General features: G+C 40.0%; 1 protein-coding gene across 2 annotated transcripts in view; it reads right to left on the minus strand.

The window, feature by feature from the left end:
• FBLN2 (fibulin 2) overlaps positions 1 to 24,003 on the minus strand; it is a 103,449-nt gene that overhangs the window by 14,057 nt on the left and 65,389 nt on the right. Inside the window, exons 3-10 of one of the 2 annotated variants that reach the window (XM_084292803.1) lie at positions 21,636 to 21,747; positions 16,976 to 17,105; positions 13,034 to 13,220; positions 11,306 to 11,512; positions 8,749 to 8,865; positions 8,199 to 8,300; positions 6,647 to 6,787; positions 647 to 781 (exon numbers count right to left, since the gene is read on the minus strand). In XM_084292803.1, coding sequence (XP_084148929.1) covers positions 647 to 781; positions 6,647 to 6,787; positions 8,199 to 8,300; positions 8,749 to 8,865; positions 11,306 to 11,512; positions 13,034 to 13,220; positions 16,976 to 17,105; positions 21,636 to 21,747 — 1,131 coding nt within the window. The remainder of the gene's footprint in view (positions 1 to 646; positions 782 to 6,646; positions 6,788 to 8,198; positions 8,301 to 8,748; positions 8,866 to 11,305; positions 11,513 to 13,033; positions 13,221 to 16,975; positions 17,106 to 21,635; positions 21,748 to 24,003) is intronic. The other variant, XM_084292804.1, reaches the window with a different exon arrangement.

The raw sequence follows: 24,003 nt of genomic DNA on the forward strand, positions 1-24,003 counted from the left end.
TACTCCAGGAAGCTCTTTTTAGTATAAGATTTAGCAGCAAATAGCTCTGGCTTTTGCCCTGAAAGGCAGGGCACGCGTCTGTTGCATGCACACACACTGCAGAGGAGCGTCTGCTAAGCTGCCACTGCTGGGGCTCACTCCTCTACCAGAGCCCTACACAGACCAAGGAGGGGGAGGTGACGAATAGCTTCTTAACCCCGTGACCATTCCAAATGTAAATAAATGCAGACAGACATCCTAAACACAGGAAGGACCGGTCTGAGTCAGCCCCCTGATCCATGCAGGCTGTGTTTCAGTCTCCAGCAGCATACAGGATCAGCCCCTTCAGAGGAAAGCAGAGCTGCCCAGGCCAGCATAACAGGAATTCCTCCATCAGCAAGATCTTACCCTACCCCCTTAAAAACAGGGCATATCCTAATTCACAAGGTTTCATATGTTGTCTAAATTATTTATAGTTATTTTTGGAAATTATTTCAAATAAATGAATGTACTGAAGGGGCTTATGAAGCCAAATGTTTCCACAATGTTCAGTCTTTTTTAGTTCAATCCTCATTATCACAGACCAGCAAGAATAGAATGTTTTGTAATCCCTTTCCTTTCCTTCCTGATAACAGCAATTGCATCAGCCGAAAAACACTTGTCTTACCAACACATTCTCCATCCTTAAGTTCATAACCTGGCTGACAGCTCAATTCCTGGAGACATTTAAATGATCCCATCGTGTTGACGCAGTGTTCCCTCCGCTGGCAGGTGTGCGTATCTGTTACGCATTCATTAATGTCTACAAGAAACAGTTAAACAATTCAGTGCCTCATATTTATGAAGAAGTCTGCCTCTTCTTGCTCTCTTTTGGAAGGAGTCAAAAGCTCAATTGAAACCATTTCTTCCAAAAGATATTTGATACAGACTTTGCTAGTGTTCAGATGAAAGATGTTTTATTTCAGCACCTTTTGTTAATGCAAAGTGACTCGAGAGATACAAATCACAAAGAGATTTCCTCCTCCCCCCACCCCTCCCCAAATGTGCAGTGCATGGTGCAGGACAAGGGACGGACAGAACTGATGAAATGCAGCAGTGGGCAGAGGGATGATAATCGGCTTCCCATTTACCAGATAGAAACCTCCTGGATAACTGAGTGAGAAAATGATTCATGCTCATTGCTCGTTACCAGGTTTTCCTAGCTTGGGCTACGTATCAGTCCTGCTGCTTCGTGCCAGATAGACGGGAGCCGCCGGTGTGAAACTGCTGGAAGAGATAGGTACTGAAACTGCCTGCCTCACTGCAGGTGGAGCCACGGACTATACTTATTTCCTAAGGAATAACAGCATTACAACTGGGTACGCAAGAAAATAGGGAGAGAGAAACCTTGAAGGCTCAGTCAAGTTTGTAAATTTATATTTACATCTTTTAAGAGATCTAATTTCAGCAGGAAGAGCACTGAAAAAGTTATTTAAAAAAACACACTTTAATACCAGATCATGGAATGTAGGACACAATCTGGGAAAAAAAAAAAAAAAGAAAGAAAAAAAGCCATACATAGGCTCAGATAAAATCATTTCAAATTCAGATTTTGCTTAATAATGAAAGCAAGGGATGACATGATAAGCAAGTACAAACAACAAAAATAAGTAGAGCTTGGGAAGAGAAATTTTCTTTCTATTCCACACAAAATCTGACACTTCCACAGATCTGGATAAAGCTGACATGTATTTCTCAAACAAACAAAAGCCACATGTGACCATAACCACTACCAATATCTGGCTTCTCTGCACATGAAGCTGTTTTCAGATCACACAATAAAGCAAGCGTTGTTTAAATAAGATTCTTGTTTTGGCCATAGAACATAATTCCCAGATAAGCACATCAGAGATATTACTTCCCCCTGCAGAGTATGAAAACAGGAAAAGCCCCTTTAAAAGCTTTTCTTCTTCAATAATGTGTCAGCTTTTTCTCTGCCAAACAGATGAAGAAGAGCACCAAGATATTTCTGTTCCTGCTGAAGTCATCTAACTGGTGACATTCAAGGAGTTTTGTAAGGCCAGCATGCCAACTTGGTGCCCATTCACTTTTCATCTGTTGGGTTGATTTTTGGTTCTGTGTCAATTCAGTTTTTGGTTTTGTTAGCTACTGCTATTCTTCACGTGCTGGGCACTTGGTTTCCAAAGTCACCTAATCGATCCATGGCAGGGTCACTGCTGTCAGCTGGATAGCTTTCCGCCTGTCCCACAGGGTGTTTGTACACTTCCACGGAGAGGCAGGTACTGCCCCCTTCTAAAGCTTTTGCAGGGTTATGTCTTCCTAATGCGCATCCAGCCTCCCAGTTGCTACACATTAGTGTGAAGCATGGACACCAGTACTCTTCTAACTGGCCTTGGGGGGAAAAAACAAAATCAAAAAACCTCACGTGCTGGGAGAAGAATATGAGCTGCTGGGAATCTCTCTCACCTAACTAGATCTAGTTCTTAAATAAAATTGAGATACTTAAAAAAAAAAAAAAAAAAAAAAAGACAAAAAATGGCTGTGAATAGCCACTTAACAGGATACAAATTAGCGCAAGTCTTTCCAATGATTTAAGAGGCTATACAACAGATCTGCAATTATTATCTTTTCTTGCAAACCACAAAGGGCCTTCTCATATAAACAAATTGTCAGCACTACACTGCATCTTATGAACTTAAGTCACTTTACTATATCAAAAAAGCCACTAGGAGGAAAGTATATATGTCTGCAATACTTAAGTACTTAAGTACTATAGGAAGTATTCCACCTGAATAGAAAGTGCAGAGAGGTAAAAAGAGGATTAAGACTTCGCAGGAAAAAAATACATGTAATTTAAGGGTTTTGGTTGTATTTTTTTATTCAATTTTCAAAATTCTAAGTACTTGAAAAAATAAGTGCAGCTGGCCAGAAAGCATTTTAGGAAATTAAAGTTATAGAAACTAGAAGATTGCATACCAGATCTTTGCTTTCAATGAAAGGTTTGTGCACAAGTGATACACTGACAATTGCTAGCACCTAATGTTTGTGACACCGGCTGAGATGCAAGGCTTGGCCCTGCCCTGCCCAATGTTAGGGCATGAACCTCCATTTCTGATATTGGACTGATCACCAGCCCACCACTGCTTCATTTTCATTAAACATACATGCCGATTTTTGGTGTTCTCCCCCTCCCCCCCTTTTTTTGAGTAGCTTCCCAAATGGTTATGCCACAAAAGGGGATCTCAGAAGAACTGCAGCACCTTTCCCATGTGTTCCTGTCAGCCCACGCTGCTGCTGTTATCATCAATGCCTATCACAAAACTGCATCCCTCAGCATCACGGTAGGAAAAGGCATCCCTGGCGATTACAGCCACAGTTTGCGCTGGGGCAGGTACACGAGCACCTGAAGTGGCTCCATTCAGCCCAGGATGCTCCTAGTGTTATTTTGCTCTACCATCATGGCACAAGATAGAGGGGAGCAAGGACAGAATACATTTTCTTAAGGCCTTTTGTCCTTCCTACTGATTACTCATAAAATCAAGAGTGTCCATAACCTGTCTGCCTTCAGTACTGGAAACCAACTCAACAAGTCAATCAGATGATGGACAGAACACTACGGAAAACAAAAAGTTATATTTCCAGTTTAAAGCAAAGTTAATACTCAACCTTGGACCAACTGCTGTCTTCACCCAACACAGTTAAAACTGAGGTAGGGTGAGATTTTATTTATAAAAACAGGAAAGAAGGAAAAATAATTTAATAATATATTAAAAACAAGTCCAAAAGTTAATTTTGGAGAAATATGAGGGCTACTTTTGTAGCAACAACATTCCATACTTTGTGTCAGTAAAAACCAGAATGAAATTTAATCACATAACACTTCATTTTTCCTGGAATTGTTGTTGCAAACATATGCATGAACCCTGAGTATATCTGTTGTATGTAAGAAACTGACATTTCTGCAAAGCAATATCAACATCTACCTAGTGCCATTTTTTCAACACATACTTCTACATACAAGTAATAGTTTTGCACTTTTTTCCCCTTTTTTTTTTTTTTTTTTTTACACAAATGTGAAATGCAGACCTTTTTTGGTTCTGCATCTGTAGTTTCTCATGAATTCTCTCTTTTCAAATCACTTCATGTCAATTTATTTTATGGAATACATCTGTTTTATTTAGACCTGTCGCTATTTTGCCACCATCTATCCTGTTTCTTAGTGGCTTTGCTGATGCACAGTCCCTATGGTTCAACAATAAAATGACCAGTTACTGGTCACTCTGGCAGGAGGAAAAGTTTAGATGAGAACAGCAAAGAAAATAAAACCGTAGTCTCCCATCAGCATGCACGTGGGTGGTGGTAATGACTTTGCCTGAAAGTCACCAGGAAAAACAATCCAAGTTAAAAAAGACCCAACCTGGCTCTTATCTCTGGAGAACATGAAGCTTTCAGCCCTAAAGACATTTTAATATCTGTTCACAGTTACACAAAGCTAGAGTGTGCGAGCTGTTTAAACAGCTGGTGACTCTTCATTGTGCGTGGTTGGCTTTCAGGAATTCTGGGTATCTGCTCTTGGATGCACCTGGAATTATAATCTTCCACAGTTTGACTAAAGGAAATTCAACAGATAAAAGGTTATCAGCTGTTTTGTTGCTGTGCAAGGGTTGTTCCTCCCATCCCTAAAATATGCAAATAGCAACATAATTAAAACAACAATAGTTAGCAAACAAATTACCAAAGCTTTCCTTATGGTGTTTGAGATAGAACACAAAAGCAGTTAAGCTGGAAAAGGATAACTTAGGCAAATATGGCTGCAAATGAGGCAGTTGCACAAATCAGAAACCACAGTATGCTTGTGGCTTTCCCCTTCGACTAGAAACATAGCAAAAATGTCAAATACAGCAAATGTTCTCCAGGCACCATGCACAGAGCAGGGCTGTATACAAGTAGGGAGAACACAGGATGTATTCTCCCTACTATTCTAACCAACAGAAGGAGAAATATCGAAGTATTCTAGACTGTTTAAAAAGGATACCTGTTTAAAAAAATATATTAGATAAATCTAGAGCTTTATTTTTTAGTGAGGAAGAAGAGGATCTTTTGGCTTTACAAATGAGAGTTGTATCTTCCATTTTATTAGCAATGCCTTAGGTGTATCTTTCATCAATCACAATAAAACTATAAAAATAATGTCATGGGGTAGAGGACAGGAGAGGTAGAAAGTGAATAAAAGGAAGCACTTGGAATCTTCTACTGCACCTTCTGCCAAAGTTGCTTACAAACATGCATTAACTTAGTTTCAAAACACTGCTGAGGGATGCAGAAAAGGACAGATAAATCCCTACTGCATAGTGCAGAAAAAAACAGCAAGGGATTAATGGCAAGATTTTCCAGAAGAAGAAAGCAAGGTGAGGCAGCTCCTTCAGCTGCTTACTTGCCAGACGGTATGTTCAGAAGTGTAGTACGTGCTGGGGGCTCTGTGAAAGCCATGAAAGGCACCACCCAAACTGTGGCCAAGTGTAAATACTACAGTCCATCTCACAGTCTGGTATTTTAGCTGTAGAGGCTTCCTTCCTTCCAATGTTGTTCTCTCAGCCATTTCATTTAAACTAAATAACTTCATTATTTTGCACGCTCATCAGTATCTCTGATTAAAAAATAATAATCCAATTTTGACAATTTAGGGAACACCCGGAAGACAGTAAACCAAACTTCTGCTCTAAACTATGACATTCTACAAATTTCACTATGCCCCAATGCCATACATTCTCATCACTACAATGAGATCATAGGGCTTTCAAAGACAGGAATAAAACTAAAGCTCTGATACTGCGAGATTGTGACAGTGAGAAAAATAATGTTAAAAACACCAGGAGAAGTTCAGGAATGGAAGAAGGTAAATGTGTTCACCCATGACATTATAGCCCCAGCACCACTGCTTTCATTAGCAGCTGGAGGTCTTCAGGTGCTTGGTTTTTCCAAGCATTATCACACAACACTACTGCAGCTCAAGTGCCTTCCAGACTGGCCTGTAGAAAAGTACTCCAAATAGAAACTTTTTCATAAGCTCAGGCACTAGCTGCTTAAAGCAAATGAAATCCTCACAAATACGTTTGTAAAAATAGATCAGTTTCTTACAAGAAGTTAAACAGCAGGGATGATACAGTAAAATTATGATGCATCTTTGACTTTTATACAAAGAAATTTGTGCCAGAATCAAAGGACTGATCTGAATTTTAACATTTCATTATTTTTTTAACAGATCTTTTCCACTGCCTCGACATAGGCAGATTTCTTATGAACTTTGCTGTTTTGTGATGTCTGGGGATTTGGCAGCATTGACACTGTCCAGAGAGATCAACTGCTGTAATAGTCAGTTCAGTTTAACAGTCATGAGAACTGCTGTGGTCATCATACATATGAACTTTTATGACTTTCAAGCAGTTATTTGTATCCTGAGAATGTATTGCTAGGGAAAAAGCCAAATAGCATACAACTCATGATGTTAAGTGGCTGAGCAAATGGTGAACATGTGTTTTTACTAACTTGTATTGAAATGTCATATGCAAAGATGGCTAGAGAACCTTTTAGTACAAATGGTTTAAATGCATTGCAGAGCATGAAGAATTACGATGCTGTGGTGAATGGCTTATACCTATCATCTTACCAACACATTTTCTATGCCTGTTGAGTATAAAGCCCTCTGCACAGATCACTCTGTGGTTGACACAGTAGAATGATCCCAATGTGTTCACACATAATTGTCCTCTGGAACAAGCGTGAGCACCTGTGAGGCACTCATCCAAATCTATATCAACATGTTGCAACCAAAAGGGAAAAATAGAATGCTATTAGAATGATTTCTGAAATGAAACAACATTTCTTTCACGCTGGAGATCTCTAAATGAAGTGTCTTGGAGCTACCACATCAGCATGTGCTATAATAAATACAGTGTTACACTGAAAATATGGCTGGAATAAACCCTCAGAGATCATCTAGTCCTTGCTCACACCCCTGCACCGTTGTCATTCCAGAAGGAGCTATTCTTAAAAATGGGCAGTGATGCAGGTGCAACACACACTCTTCCCAGGAAATCTGTCCCAGTGCATAACCACCCTTACCATCAAATAACTATTTTAACACAGATTATAAATGTATCTTGCTACAATTTAAACTCATTACTTCCAGTGACACTTCTGAATTTCTTCACCTCCTGCAGTAAAGTGAATGCCTTGAAATGCCCCTTTTGATTCCAACATTAATCAAATTAGCATCCACCACACTTGAGTAAGCATTGCACAGCGAATATTTATCTGGTGATATTAAATTCCCATTTTCTTCACAGGCTATCTGGAATTCCATCAAAATGATTTGTTATTCAATAAGTTCTGAGATTAAGAGGGATGTGGATCACTTGTGAGCAATTCTGAGCATCAGGAACTTCTATTCGCATTTCACTGCTGGCTGCTGCTCCCATACCTACAAATTTCTAAAAAAGGTATGTCACAAGGCATTGCTTCTCACCCCCAAAATCTTTGCTGTGCAAAGATATCCTTTGTGACCAACCAAACATGTCCATTTAAAATGTATAGAATGTGAAGGATCATAAATTCAGCTTTGAAATTCGCTGTTTGTCATGGTGCAGACCTGAACTTCAGTGTCAAGTGAAACACATGGAGCCGTACCCACCCACAGTGGCACATTCTTCATACCAGTGAAACCTCACATTTTCAAGGCAGCAGAAATAAAATAATAACCCCCCACCAACAAAAAACAGGTCACTGGGCAGATCTGTAGCTCTGAGATGGCTCCCCAAGGCAGCAGACAGGTCCTGCCAGCTACTTCCATTCTCAGGAAGAGAGGCTGCAAGTCCATAGCTGAACAGTGAGACTCTGGGAGAAGCAGCAGTGGGAGCAGATACTCAGAGGGCCGAAGAAAAGTCTGGGACATCAGAGGAAATAAGCACAAAACCGGGCTTGCCCTCACCCAGGTAATAGGTAGACTGGATAGAAGTGTTGCACGAGTCACCTATAAAGGAGACCTGCTATTCCTTCTGCCAAAAGGTCTCAGAGGCAGCAGTTTTGTCTCTGTACTGCCATTTGCAATGCACAATACTGAAAATAAAGAACCCTTAAGAAAACACCTTGGGGTCTGCAATCAGTGAGGTCTACGTAATAATGTTTTAGTCACATCTCTGTGGTGAACCATAACCACTTACCTTCACAAGAAATCCCATCAGCCATGATAGTATATCCAGACAAACACGAGCATACAACATTTTCTTCCACAACATTGCAGATGTGCTTGCAGGGACCGTTATCTATACCAAGCAAAATTGCAAAATACGTTAGCATTCACAACACAGATTAGCTGAAGTTACAAAACTCTAGGTCATCCAAATACACTCCCATCTCAGGCAATGGGGAGTGCAGTTTGTAAATAATCTGTCCAGGCAGCCCTAATCACTGCTTGCAACCCTCCAATCACACAGAAACACACCTGTGCCAATCCCACCTCTATTGGGCACTTTACACTGCACAGCTGTGCTGGTTACCTTAAACTAAATAGCAGGTGTGTAATAACCCTGAAATCAGAGTACAGCCTCAAATTACCTCCTTGGTTTTCCCCTGACAACTTCTCAGGCTCATGCCAGCAGTAACAAGTTAAGGATATGCACTGCAATCACATCGGTGAAGGGATGTGGAATTTTATTCTGACACCAAACATTCCTCACCCATTTGCATCTGCAGTTTTCCCCTCTGACATACCTTTGCACTTATCCTGCTCTTCCTGTAAGGACACGATGAGAAGAGGCTGAGCAGGAGAGGCTGCTGGAGGGGCAGTGGGTTCTACTTCCAGCCTTGTCACCTGTCCTCCATCAGGGTCTGTAAGGCAGGGTGGGCAGAGATGGATTAGGGGCAGCATCACACCCACCAGGCACCCCATGGTAAGAGCCCTGGTCCTAATCGTCCCATTCCATCCGGGTCTGTAGTAAGGAACATTTTGGTCATGTGGACAACTGTCTGTGCATGGAGCCGAACAGCTGGTTTTGCAAGATGCCACGTGTTTGATGAGAACAACTGTGACAGTATGCACGCATGTACGCAGAGTGCTGCAAGTTAGTGGAGATGCTCACGTGTCATGGATAGAGTAGGGAGCTGGGTTGGAAATAGCTTCCATAGAGTAAAATATGTCAACATCTAATAAGTCAAACCAAGTGTTAATTTAAATTTTTATAATGCTGTTATATTGTAAAGACAGTGGGTGTCTTTTTTTTTTTTGGTGCACGGGAGGGAAAAAAAGCAGAACTCTAAACAAGTTCAACAAACTCATTCTGTCTATCTTATCTCAACACAGATGAAAAGCAGACACTCACCTTTACAAGCACAGGATACTCTGGAATGACTTTTACAAAGCCAAGAGGTAAACATGACAGCTGCTGTTAAGATTTCCAACAAACAGTAACTTTAAAGGTATGTGAATAGTGTTTTGTTTGTTTGTTTTTAAAGAGAAGCTCTATTATATCAATAAGAATAATCTAGTTTCTAAATATCATTAGAATGGAAATCTAAATCCATAAGGCTAAATTCTTTCATTCATTTGAGTTCAAGCATCACCTGGAGCAAAGCATGAGACACCAAAAAATGGCAACAGTAAATGACTAACTGCAATTGCTATATAGGTTTGGAGTATAGGGAAGAGTGATTTCATTTTAAATAAAACAAACCATAGACATACAGTGGACTATAACACCGGAAAGGTCAATGCAAGACTCTTTATTGTGGTATATCTAAAATGATTTCCCCAAAGAGCAGAGAAGTGAGAAGCTGATGTTTCAGCAACGTGCACATTCTCCTTGCCTCACAGAGCAGCTGCAACAACATCACTTCTAAGCCTTGTGGAAAAGTGTGACACCTTTTAGAATGCAAAAGTTAAATACAAAAACATTCAGGGTTCTGCACAGAGCAGGAAATGCTCTAGGACAGGTAGAAACATAAAGTATTATGTCTAATCATAGGAGTAAGAATTACCAGCAGTGTGAGATTTAAAACTGTCTGGTGTGGGCCTCCATGCACAGAACACAGGACAGAGACGTGCATGTACGCGGAGGAAAACCAAGGAACAACAGGCTAGAATGCCACACTGCTAGGCAGAGCAGTTAGCCATGAACAGTGAGGGAAGTGCCCTGCTCCACCATCTCTCTCGTCCAGCCCATAATGTGACCTAGGACTCCAGAATGACAGTAGCAGCCCTGCTTTGCCTCACTCTTCCTATGTGCCTCAGATGCCTCAATCCAGTCTCAACCCTTGCCTCAACCGAGCTTTGTAACCCCCAACACCTCTTGGCACAGCAGCCTTGCAGGACTGCCAAGAATACTGACTACTCAGATACAAGATGTATTAACCCAAATCTGCACTTCAACAGAGTTAGTAATGGGAGAAGCAAAGCAAAGGAAAACAAAAAACACTGCTATGCTCCAGGTGAGTGATCAAGCCAAACTTTGCAGAGCTAAAATAAGAACCATTTTCTTTAACACTTTTGGATTAGGCTCTTTCCCCAGAATTTTAATATAAACAGAGCATCAGCTGCTGCAGAAACAGTCAAACACATTATTGTGTACCGTAATACCATGTTGAGAAAAGTGACATAATGAATATTCATTATTTGGCTTGGGCAGGAGGTATTTGAAGTCTGAGGAATTTTGTCATGGGATGGCAATGCTTCATGTGCTTGTTAAATGATTGAAAGCACTTGTAACTAATCTAAGGTTTCAACTTTTCAGATTATCTGATCTGAAATCTTGCCATTGGAGAACTACAGACATCGATACAACTATTACACAATAGACATTCTTTTCAAGACTTCCACAACACTATGTATTTGAATTTTACATCACTGAAAGATGTTAATGATTTTACATAAAAATTGAAGTTCAGGAAGCACTACTGTGTCTGAACTGAATAAAGTTTATCTAAAGGAAAGCTAACTGCAAAATAGAAAATTACTCTAAAAAGGAAAGGTATTCCATTAACAATTTTACAAATCCTCTTCTGAAAAGTTAAAATGGTCTTGATTTGAATAAATTTAATACCCACCGTAATATCATGCTATAGATATACAAAAATTAAGCATAATCTAAGTTTCCTGAGGGGTTGTTTTCCTTTACATTATTAACCTGTCCAATTTCCAGGGAAAACATCCATGCATCATTACCCACCAAAAAATTTCACAGAAACTACAGAAAAATTGAAGAAATGCTTGATAGATCAGTAAAGGTGGCAGAAAGACACCATCAGTCATGGATTTTCTCCCTGTTTTCCTCACCTGGAGAGCAGCTGGTCCCATCTTCTTGCAAAGTGAATTCCGGGAAACAAGAGCACTTGTAGGACCCCACAGTGTTTATACACAAATGCTGACAGAGTTCCCCACCGTAGAGAAGACATTCATCCAGGTCATCTCCAGGCAGGTTATTTGACAGCTCAGCTTCATTGCTGATGGACAAAGCTTCATTGTGATCTTCCGTCTCTGAAACTAACAGAGAACAAAACATGCTGGTTCTCTAACAGGCACTTTGGCATTAGCTCTGTAAGGATGGAGCATTTGCTCACACAAACTCCAGATACAGTAAAATCTACCCAAAACAGTTACTTCAAGGACAAGAGAAAATCCATCCATCCTGAAGATAAGACCACTGTGCTGGACACATCCACTGCCTATTTCTGTAAGGCTGGATGGACAGACATTTCACAGGAGCCATGGAGGAAAAGACCTTGAGAGGTCACAAGCTCAACTTTCATGCTCACTAACACCATTGCTGTTATTTGTACCAAGGTATCACACTGAAGTTTCATCTGAAACTGTCCCCACTGCAACACCACATTCAATTTTTAAATTTCAGAAGAAAAAGTTAACCAGTTAGTTTGAAGACTCTTCAACTAACCACTATTAACTGGTTAGCTACTTCTGCAGCTAACAATATAGCAAATATTAATAGCATAACAAATATTCCAGGACCCACTCCATACTGACATGGCTATCCCGTTTACTGCTTTTGAACACTGGCAAAAGCACTATCCTTCTTTTCAGTTCTTGACCAAGTTTGACAAGATTTTCTGTGATATTAAATGAATTGTTCGGTAAGTTTCTCAGTCAGCTTTTCTTAAACACATATATGTAAACTTCCTCGGTCAGTGTAGTCTCAGCTAGGTTGAAATAAATCCTTACTCTTTTTGGCAACAGAAAATACACATTTCATTCACGAGAGGAGAATGGACAAAATCTGAACCCTAGCATATCCAGGAGGTTACCGAGCAATTCATGCGTGACAGGTGGCTACAGAATGATGCTGGAAGGAGCATGGCCTTGGGCTGAGGGAAGCATAGCTGTCCAAGCTCCAGATTTGTCATGCTCCCTTTGTCATGCCTCTTTTACAGCAGGGATTTGACCTAGCTCTTCAGCATCACCATGTTGGAGATATGTTGGAAGATATGTTCCAACTCATATGTTGGAAGAATAAAACCTAAATTGCAATGCTCTGGGGCTTCTCCAGTGTATACTGTGGGAAAGGTCCTGCAATGTTCAGGAGTACAACAGGAAATCTAATTCCTGGAGGTTTCATTGCTAACATAAAGCATGGGCCTACTTTGTCTGGAAAAAACTCATGGCTCGTTTCACACAAAATCTTTCAGGACTGCTAAAAGAAAATCAACAGCTTCAGCTTTGCTTCTTACAAAGGGTTGTGGCTTCGTGCCCACCAGTGGTCTAAAAAGGTCTTTAAGGTTTTTGTTTGTTTGTTTAAAAAAAAAAAAAAAAAGAAGAAGAAACTGACAGGTAGGTCTCATCTCTCATCTAGCTGGTCTTCACGGCATACTCTGCATATCATCCAGAAGCAGCAGCACTTCTGTTTGTTATCTGGCAGGTCCCTGCACTATGCAATCAAGGGAGTGGAAGAGGGGTGGGGAATGCAAACACTACAGGAAAGGTATGTTCTGGGGATCAGTGTGAGACAGAGACTGTATCTGCAATGTCTTCAAATTAAAAATGGACACTAACCCTTCTCAGGTGTCACTGTTGGCAAAGGTTCGGGATGCTTTTTTATTTCTGGCTGGATGAAGTGATCTCCCCCTTCACAGCAGGACAGCATCACATGACTGCAGGGGTAGCCCAGATTTATGTTGGACTCACAGGTTTTCCCCTCACTCCTCAATCGCAGGCCCAGATTACAGCAATCACAGCATTGCTGCAAAAGAAAGAGACCATTAGTAACAAGGATTTCATAAAGTCTGGTTCAAGGATGAGCCCACACACACACCTGGAACTGATCTCCACTTTCCTTAGCAGTGGAACATCTGGAAAAGTGCTTAAGGTTTAGACAGTTGCAAACATCAAAGCTTTACTTGTGCTAGTTTTTGCCATTCCTGCACAAATGGGTCGATCACAATGAGGATAAGCAAAAGTCTCACTGTGACACCAACTTCAGTGGCTTCACATGGAGGGATGCAGTAGTGCTGCAGATCACCTCCCTCCAGCTCTTGCACCCAGCCACTACATTGTTTTTCGTACAAGCAAAAACAACACAGATCTGCATGTTGCTGTGTTACACAGAGCTTGAAAAACAGCTAGTTGCTTGAAGCAACGTGAAAGGAATTGCAAATACCTTGCATATAAACAAGGATCGGCAGCAGCCCCCGAGCTGTCAGTATGCCAGTAAAGACCATTTCCTCTACGCACCACTGCCCTGCAAACCTACTGTGACCTTTAATTACCTGACTGTCCTGGACACCTGCCTAGACAGTGCCTAGAGAAAGGCCAGCTTGTATTTTGTGAGCTTTTTGCCTTCCTTTTCTTTCCTGAGTGAATCTAAGGTATCAGCTTCACTGTTAAGTCGATGCAATGGGGCAACCCTTAAAGGCAGTCTCTCATGCAGTTTCCTCTGCTGCAGGCTGCAGACAAAAACAGTCTTGTGCTTTACTCAGTCACATAAAATCTATTGCACACTTAGGCCACAAAGGTATTAGATAAGTTATATCAAACCCCAAACACACTTCAAAAAGTCCATACTGTGTATGGACAGTGGATATCTAATCAAGCAAGGCAGCTGAGGAGTTGTGTCTGCTTCAGAGACACACAGAGGTCATATGTAAATTGACAATGCCTGTCTGGATTTAAATACGAGTGTCCTGGCATCCTTAATACATATATTTAAGATGCCTTCCCTCTGACTGAAGAGTTATAAAATGCAGTCCCTTCCCCTCTGCAAGTCCTGTGCTAATCAAGACGTCCAGCTCAGCAGCACCCACTTACAGCTTGCAGAGCCTCACAGAGCCTCTCTGAACCCAGAAAAGCGATTTCAACCCATTCAGATCTTCAGTCTGTGAATGGACAAGCGTCGGATGCATAAAATGCAGGTCATAATTCAACCTGGCACCAGTTAGCTATGTCAACACAAAGTCCAAGGACTGAACAGAAGTAACATGAACTAGGCTCTCACTTCCCGAGAGAACTCTGACTTGAGGAGAGCAAACAAGAGCAGAGGTGTTGTAAGGGCTGGACGCGGTATGGAACTGTGAAAGAATCATGTTTCATAAGTAGCAATCCTAGATTGGTGTTCACATTAAAACAAAGCCTGTCTCCACTAGGGAGATATGAAAACTTGTTTGCTAGCAGCCCAGGCTGCAGAAACGCTTTCGCTGAGTCACTTCCAGAGACAAACACTGTAGGTTTAGGGTTTCTTGGGCTTTTCACACATGTCCTTTGATAATAGCTCATTTTCTGTCTGTAATTTCTAATCTGAAAGGTCCCCAAACATCACAGATAGAAGTTATGCACTGTTCACATTTGCAAATATGCACGCACAAAGATTTAGCTTTTTTCCCCCCAAAACAGCCTGACATCAGCACCCAAATATGTTTGTGACCAGTCTAGAATACAGCTCCTGAAGATGCTGAATTATTTTTGATATTAAAGGGACAAAGCCATATGTTTAAACTAATTATTAAAAAAAAAAAAAAATAAAAATCTAATTATAATAAACTATGGTCATGCTAGAAATAAGAAAAATCCTGTTATCATCCTCCCAAATCCAGAATTCCCTAATTCAATTTCATCAACTGAAAATTCTACTTTCTGTAAATATTTTTTAGTTCTGGTACAATTTTTTTCAGTTTCAATATTCAAAAAATGTTAAATATAATATGTTTTTACCAAAGTGCTGTAAAATGTTGGAATTTTTGCCACCAGAAATATGGCTTTTTTCAGTCATGGTTTTGATTCATAGTTTATCCTTTGTGCAGGCATCACAGAGGGTATTAAATCAGTCACACACTTGGGTTCACATATTTTCCAGATTAATATAAGCGTCTCATTTTCCAGGAAAAAAAAATATTCACCAAAAACTTCTTTCTAAAATGCAAAAAAAACTTGAGCGGTTCTGATCTTCTGCTAGCCACCTTTTGAATTTCACCAGAATTCCATAAATCATTTAACAACAAATATGACTATTTTTACATTGACATTGAGAATCATACCTTGAAAATCACTGTTTCATTCACTGTGTTCTATGCTCCTCTCGAAAGAAATCATTCCTAGAACCCTGTACAACTGGACAGCATTTTGGTGCCTCCATGCACAAGTAAAATGTTCCTTAAGCATGTGCTTTTTGTGTTAAATAGCAGGTACAATCAGCCTAAGATTAATTTGCATTGATCACAAGATGAATACCTGGATTTTAAGAAATGGCACTGCTACGTTTACCTTGAAGCAAAAGTAAGGACCCCACCGCTGAAATGCCTGCAGAGGACATATGCACATTTGTTACCAGCAAGTAAATCCTCTGGAAAGGAAAACGTTACACTGGGACCAGCACAAGGAACCACTCCATCAGAATATTTTGCAACTTGTTTCAGCTAAGACAAGAATGATGAAGTTTTCTTTCTCCACTTCCAAGGAATGGCATGTATGACAAGATTTACTCTGTGTCTCATGCTCTACGTGGCATGCCAAAGACCCTTGGTGAAAATTTAAGAACAATAATTGTGTCATACTTCAGAAATATTTTGCATTTCCAAACACAGATTCTCTTTGTATGCTAGTGGTAGACTCTAGACCCAAGTAGACAGCAGTTCTGAAAATGACAAATTGGCATAGCTAATTAAAATTTAAACTCCAGAGTAGACATCCACACACTTTGCTTTTCCAGCGAACAGTTATCCACAAGAATTGCCAATGTATAAGAACAGACAGAACTAATGAGTTTCCTGCTGAGACAACAGAAGCTGCAGTTAAGCTTAGATATAGCTATGTAAATTATTATCAGAGTGAAATGAATTCTGAAATGCACTCTTCTGGTAAAAACAATACAACAAGCAAGATGCTGAATCTTCAAACTAGTTTAAATTGGTTTGGCTCCACTGATTCTCATAAAGCAAATTTCATTTACACGAGCTGAGGCTGTGCCTTGTGATTTGTACCGCTGGTTAATGGTCTGCCGTTACTTATGAACAAAAGCTTCCATCATCATCTAAAACACTTGTTCCTCTAGTCCATCGTTTTGTTTAACTGAGGAATGAGGCTGCAATTCAATACTGTATCCAAGCAAACTGTTTGGTAGTAAATTTTCCCATTATGTCTTTGATTGAGTTTTGCCCTAGCATTTCCTAAAGTCTTCTACTGCACAGATACAAAAACTAAAATGGTCTTTTCAGCTACTTCCAAAGTGAGAAGGCAAAAGTAATACAGTGAGTTAAATCTTACAAATGGAGATGGAAATCATTCAAATCATCATTACTGTGAAGTTCTAAGAGGGGCTGCACCTCCAGGCAATTTAAACCTAAACACTAAAAGCAAAAATCTGTAACTGCGTAATTTCCTGGCCTCACTCCTGCAGCTTTATAATTTACCAAGCTCCGTAATAATGCACGAAGAAATGACTGCTAAATGCATGAAATGAAGACAACTCATATTCAGAACAAAGACTACAGAAGCATCCCAATTTACCTTATATGATGATCCTCCACAGGTATCGCTTTCCTCTGGGCCACACACATCTCCCTCCTTTGCTGCAATCATGCCAGCCAGGCAGCTGTTCTCCTTGATGGTGGAGATGCAACACTGCTTCTGAGCAATTCTGCAAAGGATCAAGGAGGTCAAGTGTTCACTGACATTCAGAGGACATCAGGATGCAATACAAAAAACCCCAAGGCTGCCAGATTCACAGTACATCCCATACATTTGAGCTCTCTTTAACGTGTCCCAATACTAATATAATACAGTTTGTACCAATGCCATTTGCAGGATAATTATTTTTTTTTCTCATTTTTCATGAAAAGATGCACTGATAAAGGCTCAGGAAATCAAGTGTTGGGGTCACTGTCTCTCAAAGTCTGGTCAGCAATATCCCTTACAGCTCATCTATACTTGCATTAAAGTCCTTCATCCCTACACTTTGCTTCTCAGAAGCCATCAGAAGGTTTCAGAAATAGACAAACCTTTTCCCTAAAAAGTGAGGAAATGAAAATGCTCTCATACACAACTTACTTCTTCCCCAGCCAAAGGCCTGATGCTCTGGAGAGTACTTAAGGACAGCGTCACATCACAAAACACCTTTAAACTCTTTATAACCCCTGCAGATTGTAACCTGGAATTTAAGCTTTCATCTGACTTCGGAGAACGGTTGACCTGATCACTATATGGAGTACTTTTGGAACATCCATTTCCTATAAATGGCTTTTTAATCAAGCATTTTAATGAGATTCACTGAAGGTTGAAATGAAACATTCAAATCATAAACAGCAAGTTCCCAAATGATATGTAATAGAAGTTTGTTGCCTACTGACTATTTTAAATTGTACAGTGGATTTTCCAACCCCCTTCAAAGAGATATCTGCTTCTTTCATTCATACACAAAAGGGAAGGCAAAATGATCTGCCAATCCCTTTGGCTTTGCTCCATGAACCTGTGCACAGATGCATGCAGCACGGAGACTAGCAACACCTTGGGGTGGGGGGACGTACATCTGGTCCCACGATAGCAAAGGACCTATGGTGGGGAAGGGTGAGGACTGAGGGTTGCATGCCACAGGGAGCCTTCTGGATGGATTATATTGAGTAGGTGAACTAGGGTTCACCTACTAAGTAGGGAATACTTCTACACTGAGGAACTTGTCAAACCTCAGCTGAAATATGTATTATGATCACAAGTAAAGACAAACTTCTGTTTGGGGAAGATTTGGTGGTGTGAAGGAATTGGGCAAAGTTGTTCTTTTCCCTAGAATAGCCTTGATGTCTAACAATCTTTTGCCGATGCAGTGTCGCAAAGCACACTGCCTTATGGGGTGCCCTCATAGTGATGAATGAAAGGTTGACGCATTTTAACAGCCAGTGCCTCATAGCAAAGCAACTCCCCTGCAAGAGAAATATTAGAAAGCACACAATTTTTGTCTATTAAATACTATTATTAATCCTACCAAACACAGTTGTCCTGGGAAACAAAAGCTTTTATTTTCTGAAAATAAAGTATTTCCAAGTTTTCATTCTAATGTCTCAATTAAAAAAGAAAAAAAAAAAAAAGAAAAAAAAGATGTCTTTTATTCTAGTAGGAAACAGCTAGTGACAGCTACTTGGCCACTTTCACAATGCAAGTGACCTGTTTCATCAGCTGTAAATTAATATTTTTATTCTGGACAGCATGAGAGAAGCCTAACCAGTAAGTGGTAGTTTGAATTTGATTACAGGAAGCGGATTACCACCATCATGTCCTTTGTTTCAAGAAAGTTACCTTTCTAATCCAGTATGAATTGCCAACTACAGAAATATATATATATATTTTTGAGCTATGAATGGTTATTACCCAAATATATTCAAGAACCAGTAACTGTTGTTGATTACATAAGACATGGAAACTTTTGTAAAAAAAAAAAAAAGTGATTATCATTTCTAGAATTGGGAAAATGCTGCTAGAAGTGTTTTTATATGTGCAAAGTTATTAATAAACTGAAATCTCTATACATTCACATTTTTCTGAAATGTGACATTTGTCCATGAGAAATTCCATTCCAGTATGAAATGCATAATAGAAACAGTATTACTTGGAGTATCACTGGCCATTTTATATTTTAGTATTTTTTTAAATTGTATCAGCACAACTCAGTTTTAGCTACTGTATTACTGGTAAATGAATTGGAAATAGCATTTCTTTTTCACAAACCTATTGACAGCAGGCCATACAAACAAGTTGTATGTTCAGAGAAGATGCAGAATATTTCTGCATTAGGAAAGGGTTCATGAGTTAAGAGCAGAGCAGTGATGTCAATTTACTAAACTGATACGAGTCTCTAACTGGGATGAAGAGGCTCAGCAAAAAGCAGGATTCATACTTGTACAGCTGATGTAAGTGCCACCCAGATAAACACTGCTCTGTTTGATAAAACACATTTCAAGAGATAAAAACAACTAAACTGGGTCTGATGACATTTCACCCAGCCTAACATCCTGTCTTTGAAACAGCCAGTGGTGCATGCTCTGGGAATATTTTTACATCTGGCTATCAGTTGACTATCTAAGGATTTCCTGTAACTATCTTTATTTTAAGTTCATTCATCTAGTTGCTACAGATGAGCTCTTTCTGGTAGTCCCAGTTACAGCAAACTTCTCTGGTGTAGAAGTCATTCTGAAGTAATTTCTTCCAGCTGTACAACAGCACCGATGTGTCTGTACCGACCATGGAAATAGACAAATCACATCTAAAAAGAGGACTTCAGATAAAAAACATTTGTTTTACTGCATGGCATTTTAAGAGTCCTAGGGAAATGGGAAAGATCAGAAAATTCATACCACTGTGTGATGGGGTTTTGCATAAAACCCTTTTGCAGATCAAAAGATCATCAGTATGTCCACGGCTGAGGAAGAAATTACATTCTTCTGCTCAAAGTGGGGCATCAGATTTTACACATCACATTTTACACTGCCTGCCTGCCTGCCTCCAAGCTCTATGCTAACCTCAACCTGTATAACTATAGGCTCACCCAGACCTTGATCATTCCAATTAATACATTTCCCATCTTGTAGTTAGTGTTTTACAGAGATAGGCTAATTCAGCACATAAATAGAAAATGTCGAGAGACATCAAACTACCTCAAAAAGTAGCTTTAACATTTAAGTTTTTGCCGCTTGAAGACTCAAAAATGGCAACAACAGATCCCTTAATCTGCAGCCTCTATAAGAAACCTACAGCCTCTACAAAAACAGTGGGAGCTTCAATCCTTTGCCTCGGCAGAAAAATTGATCCTTCAGGGCACTGAGGTTACCTATAAAGCCCAGGTATTGACAGTCAACTATTCTGGCAGAACAGTGACTAATTCGTGCAATTAGTATCTATCTTCTGCTTTTTAAAATCTTCAGATCCCGAGTCAAATTAGCAGCAGGTTCTCAGGAGCTTGCAGTACTTGTGGGCATTCTGGCTCACGAAATAGCGCAGTCAGCACATAGGTATGTGCATGGTGACAAGCTCTGCACACTGGCACATCTCCTAATGAGAGCAGTAAGTTTTTGTCCATCCTTTCAAGTTTTTCCAAACATTTCTCAACAAGAAATGTAGCTTTACACAGAATATTTACAGGTGTTTCTTAAATCTTTAAACTGGGGACACAACTGAAATTTTGAAAGTAAAACAAGTGAACTCCAAATCTCATATTCTGTTAAATCCCAAGGGGATTCACAGGGACTGGAACATAATGGATCTTAATTTTTCATCTAAACCCAGCCTCAGATGTGCAGGTGCAACTCATTAATGTATTGGATTTGCACCTACTTAGGGTATGGCTGGAATTTTTTAATCTGTCTTTATTTCATGGACAGTTGGTATGGGTCAGCAATGTCACACCAGTTCTCAGTGGGGGATCTTAATCACCCAGTAACTTCGCAAAGGTGCAACAATACAAACTTGAATAAAGCTGATTATGTCAAGCTTCTTTAATGCTGAAAGCTTTGGAATCACTCTACTTCTGTTGCATCTTTGGAGTCTTGGATAACTTTGCCATCAGCCCTCCCTAAGGCCTGTATCAGACTCGGTGGGAGGACAGAGAGATGGGATGAATTGCAGCTAGAGCGATACATCATCCATGTCACTTTGCACCCATCCTCCTTTTCTTGATGAGTTCGAACCTGGCATCCTTGCTCAGACCAGATGCTACTGATACCAGCAGCATTATCAAGGCGTATGGTACCCTCCAGCTGAACACAGACATCAGAACCAGCAGCCATTCACATAGGACAATAAACACATCATTTAATGATACAGATAATTGCTGCATTTAGCACTTGCCAAATGGAATACAAACACACTTAGCTACTCTGCCCTTCTATTTATCTGCAACTCCACAGATGCGCATAAAACTGAGAAACAAAAATTCATGTTCTGCTCATGCGAGAGGAAGAAGAAATCTTAAAAGGGTTCTGCTTAGACTGGATTTTGAGGCAAGGGAGGGGGAGATCTTTCTTCCTATTTTGTCACGGCATATTGCCAGTCTACCAATAATTTACACAGCAAAATGAAAGAGTTCCCAGTCTCCTGGACATTCCAAAAATAGAACGATTATCTGATACATTCTAAAGGACTGTTCTCTGTGTTAATGCTAGATGCTTGGTTTTGATATACGTACCTGCAAATATCACCATCCACTCCACTTACAGGAATTTCTGTACACTCCCCATTATCGATAGCCCACTGCTGTCCAGCTCCACAGCAGCTCTCAATCAATTCCTTTGTAGAACCTGTATAAAACATACACAGCAATTATTTTGTGTAAAATCTGTTATGTGTGACTTTGTTTTCTTAATTGAAAAGATATTTAAAATAATGATAGTTTGGGATTTTTACATATTTTATTTCATTACATGCAAAATAATTTAATTTTCCAACATCAAAGAATGATACGATGTTACTGGGGGAAGGAAAGGGAGAGGGTTCTCAACAAGTGGCCCTTGGTTCATTGATTCCATTAGAATCAATAGAATTTCAGTCTTCAAGTATCAAAGCTCATATCAGACTGTACTCAGCTATGTCCTTAGAAGGCCAAAATCCAGGTTATTTAAAACAGAAAAAAATTGAATACAATTTACATGGAAATGCATCTTTAACACTATTTACATTTAAATTCACTGGACAGGATTTTAATCTCTCAGTTTTACAATGGTGTAAATTTTCTAACTGCAGAAGAATAATATAGCACAGAAAAATCATTTAGCAAAGTGTCAGTACAATGACATAATTCTTAACATGCCAGAATGACTTCTATACTACTACAAGTGATATTTTAGCAGTATGCTCTGTACTTACTTATGTATCATACTTTGTAACCTCATTCTACTAGTGACATGTAGAACCACCAGTTCTCAGCTCCAGGTTACAGAAACAAAACAAATGACTGACAGAGGCAGCATTGATGCCTGCAGTACCTTGACTTACATGACCACCTGGTAATGTCTTTTAGTGAGGCATTGCAGAAATAAGTTAGAGTTTTAAATAGAAAAAAAAAAAAAAAAGGTATAACTGGTTTGAAAACAACCCTGTCTTTGACACCTCAGAAAAAAAAAATAAACTGAAAAATCACATCTGGCCAGTCGATGCAGGTTAATTTAGTAAATCACTAGACTGCTGTGGCAAGGCCTTCATTATCATTAGCTCACAGTTCACAATAAATGAATTACAGCACACGGAGCATGCACAAATAGGCATATAGCATACACAAGCCTCAGCAGCTCTCTTATACTCAGTTATAATTATGGAAATCCACATACGAGTGACAACAAATGGAAACACATTCCTTATCACAGTCCCTTAAAGTTCTCAGTACTTAGCAAGCATATTTTTAGTAGGTTTGGTACATGTAGTGTTAAGAAATTGTTTCCATCAGTTAGATTAAGAAATTTCACTCCTAGGAATTGCCTAGAGAACAACATACACCTAGAGTGTCCTAGGGCTGAATTTGAGGCTTCATCTGGTTTAAACCATCAGAGAAAGGGCTTGAGAGACATAGGCCTGATTCTAACACATTCACATACACGTGCAGGCACTAAGATGGAGTAAAAGAGATGGGCATATGAAGTGCTACACTGTTTTGTACGTTTTTCCCCATGACTATCAATTTTAGATGTAAACGTTCAGGTTGCAGTGAAAGAGTACAAACTAGAGGATTTGCAGTACACTGGGTACCTGCTGTATAGAACTGAGCCAAGCCACATCAGACTTGTCAGAAACAGTATTTTTTGGAATCTTTACAGACGTTTAACTTGTGATGGGACATCTGCCACGCTACTGGGGCGCAAACACCAACCAAACACTATCATAAGCCAACTGAACTGATGCTGAAGTGCAAGGAGCCTTCCCTACGGCCGCAGCTGGCAAGGACAGCACCATGTTGCCAGCAAGATCTCTCCCCTGACCTCTCTTGCAGCTGCTGGGCTCTGTTGCACAAAGCAGACGGCCTCCCCCTCACCAGCTAACAGGGTACAAATATGATGAAGTGATGCTTTTTAGAAGGACAGAAGATAAGTTATAAATGCTTTGGGGCTGTGATTTCACAGTAGTGCTATACATGTCAGTACACATAATAAAGACATTTCAGAGTCAGAGGCAGTGGCACAGCAGTGAGGAGTTGGAGCAGTGCCTGCTCTCTTCCATTTGAAGTGCTCCATTTTCTTTTAAATTCATTTATATGGAGATAAGGAGCATTTTGTGCATTTTATTAATCCTTCCAGGCCTGTCTCTGGCATGGTTTGTTGTTACCATTATGAGAAAACCAGACAAAACCACCTCAAAGCTTAACCTAAGGCTGAGATGTAGATGTGTGGGTGCAATGGACCTTGAGTAGCTCCACATCTGAGCACTCCCTGACCAACATCCAGCAACCCACTCTGAGTATTTTCAAGGTCATCCCTCCATGTACTTGCAAGGTTATCTCTCAGCCAGGTTTTAGGTAAATTCCTCCTATATCAGTCCTGCCTATAGTGGGAGGGGAAGACCTCTTT

This window comes from Netta rufina, assembly GCF_964035555.1.
Source record: "Netta rufina genome assembly, chromosome: 10".
Taxonomy (NCBI): domain Eukaryota; kingdom Metazoa; phylum Chordata; class Aves; order Anseriformes; family Anatidae; genus Netta; species Netta rufina.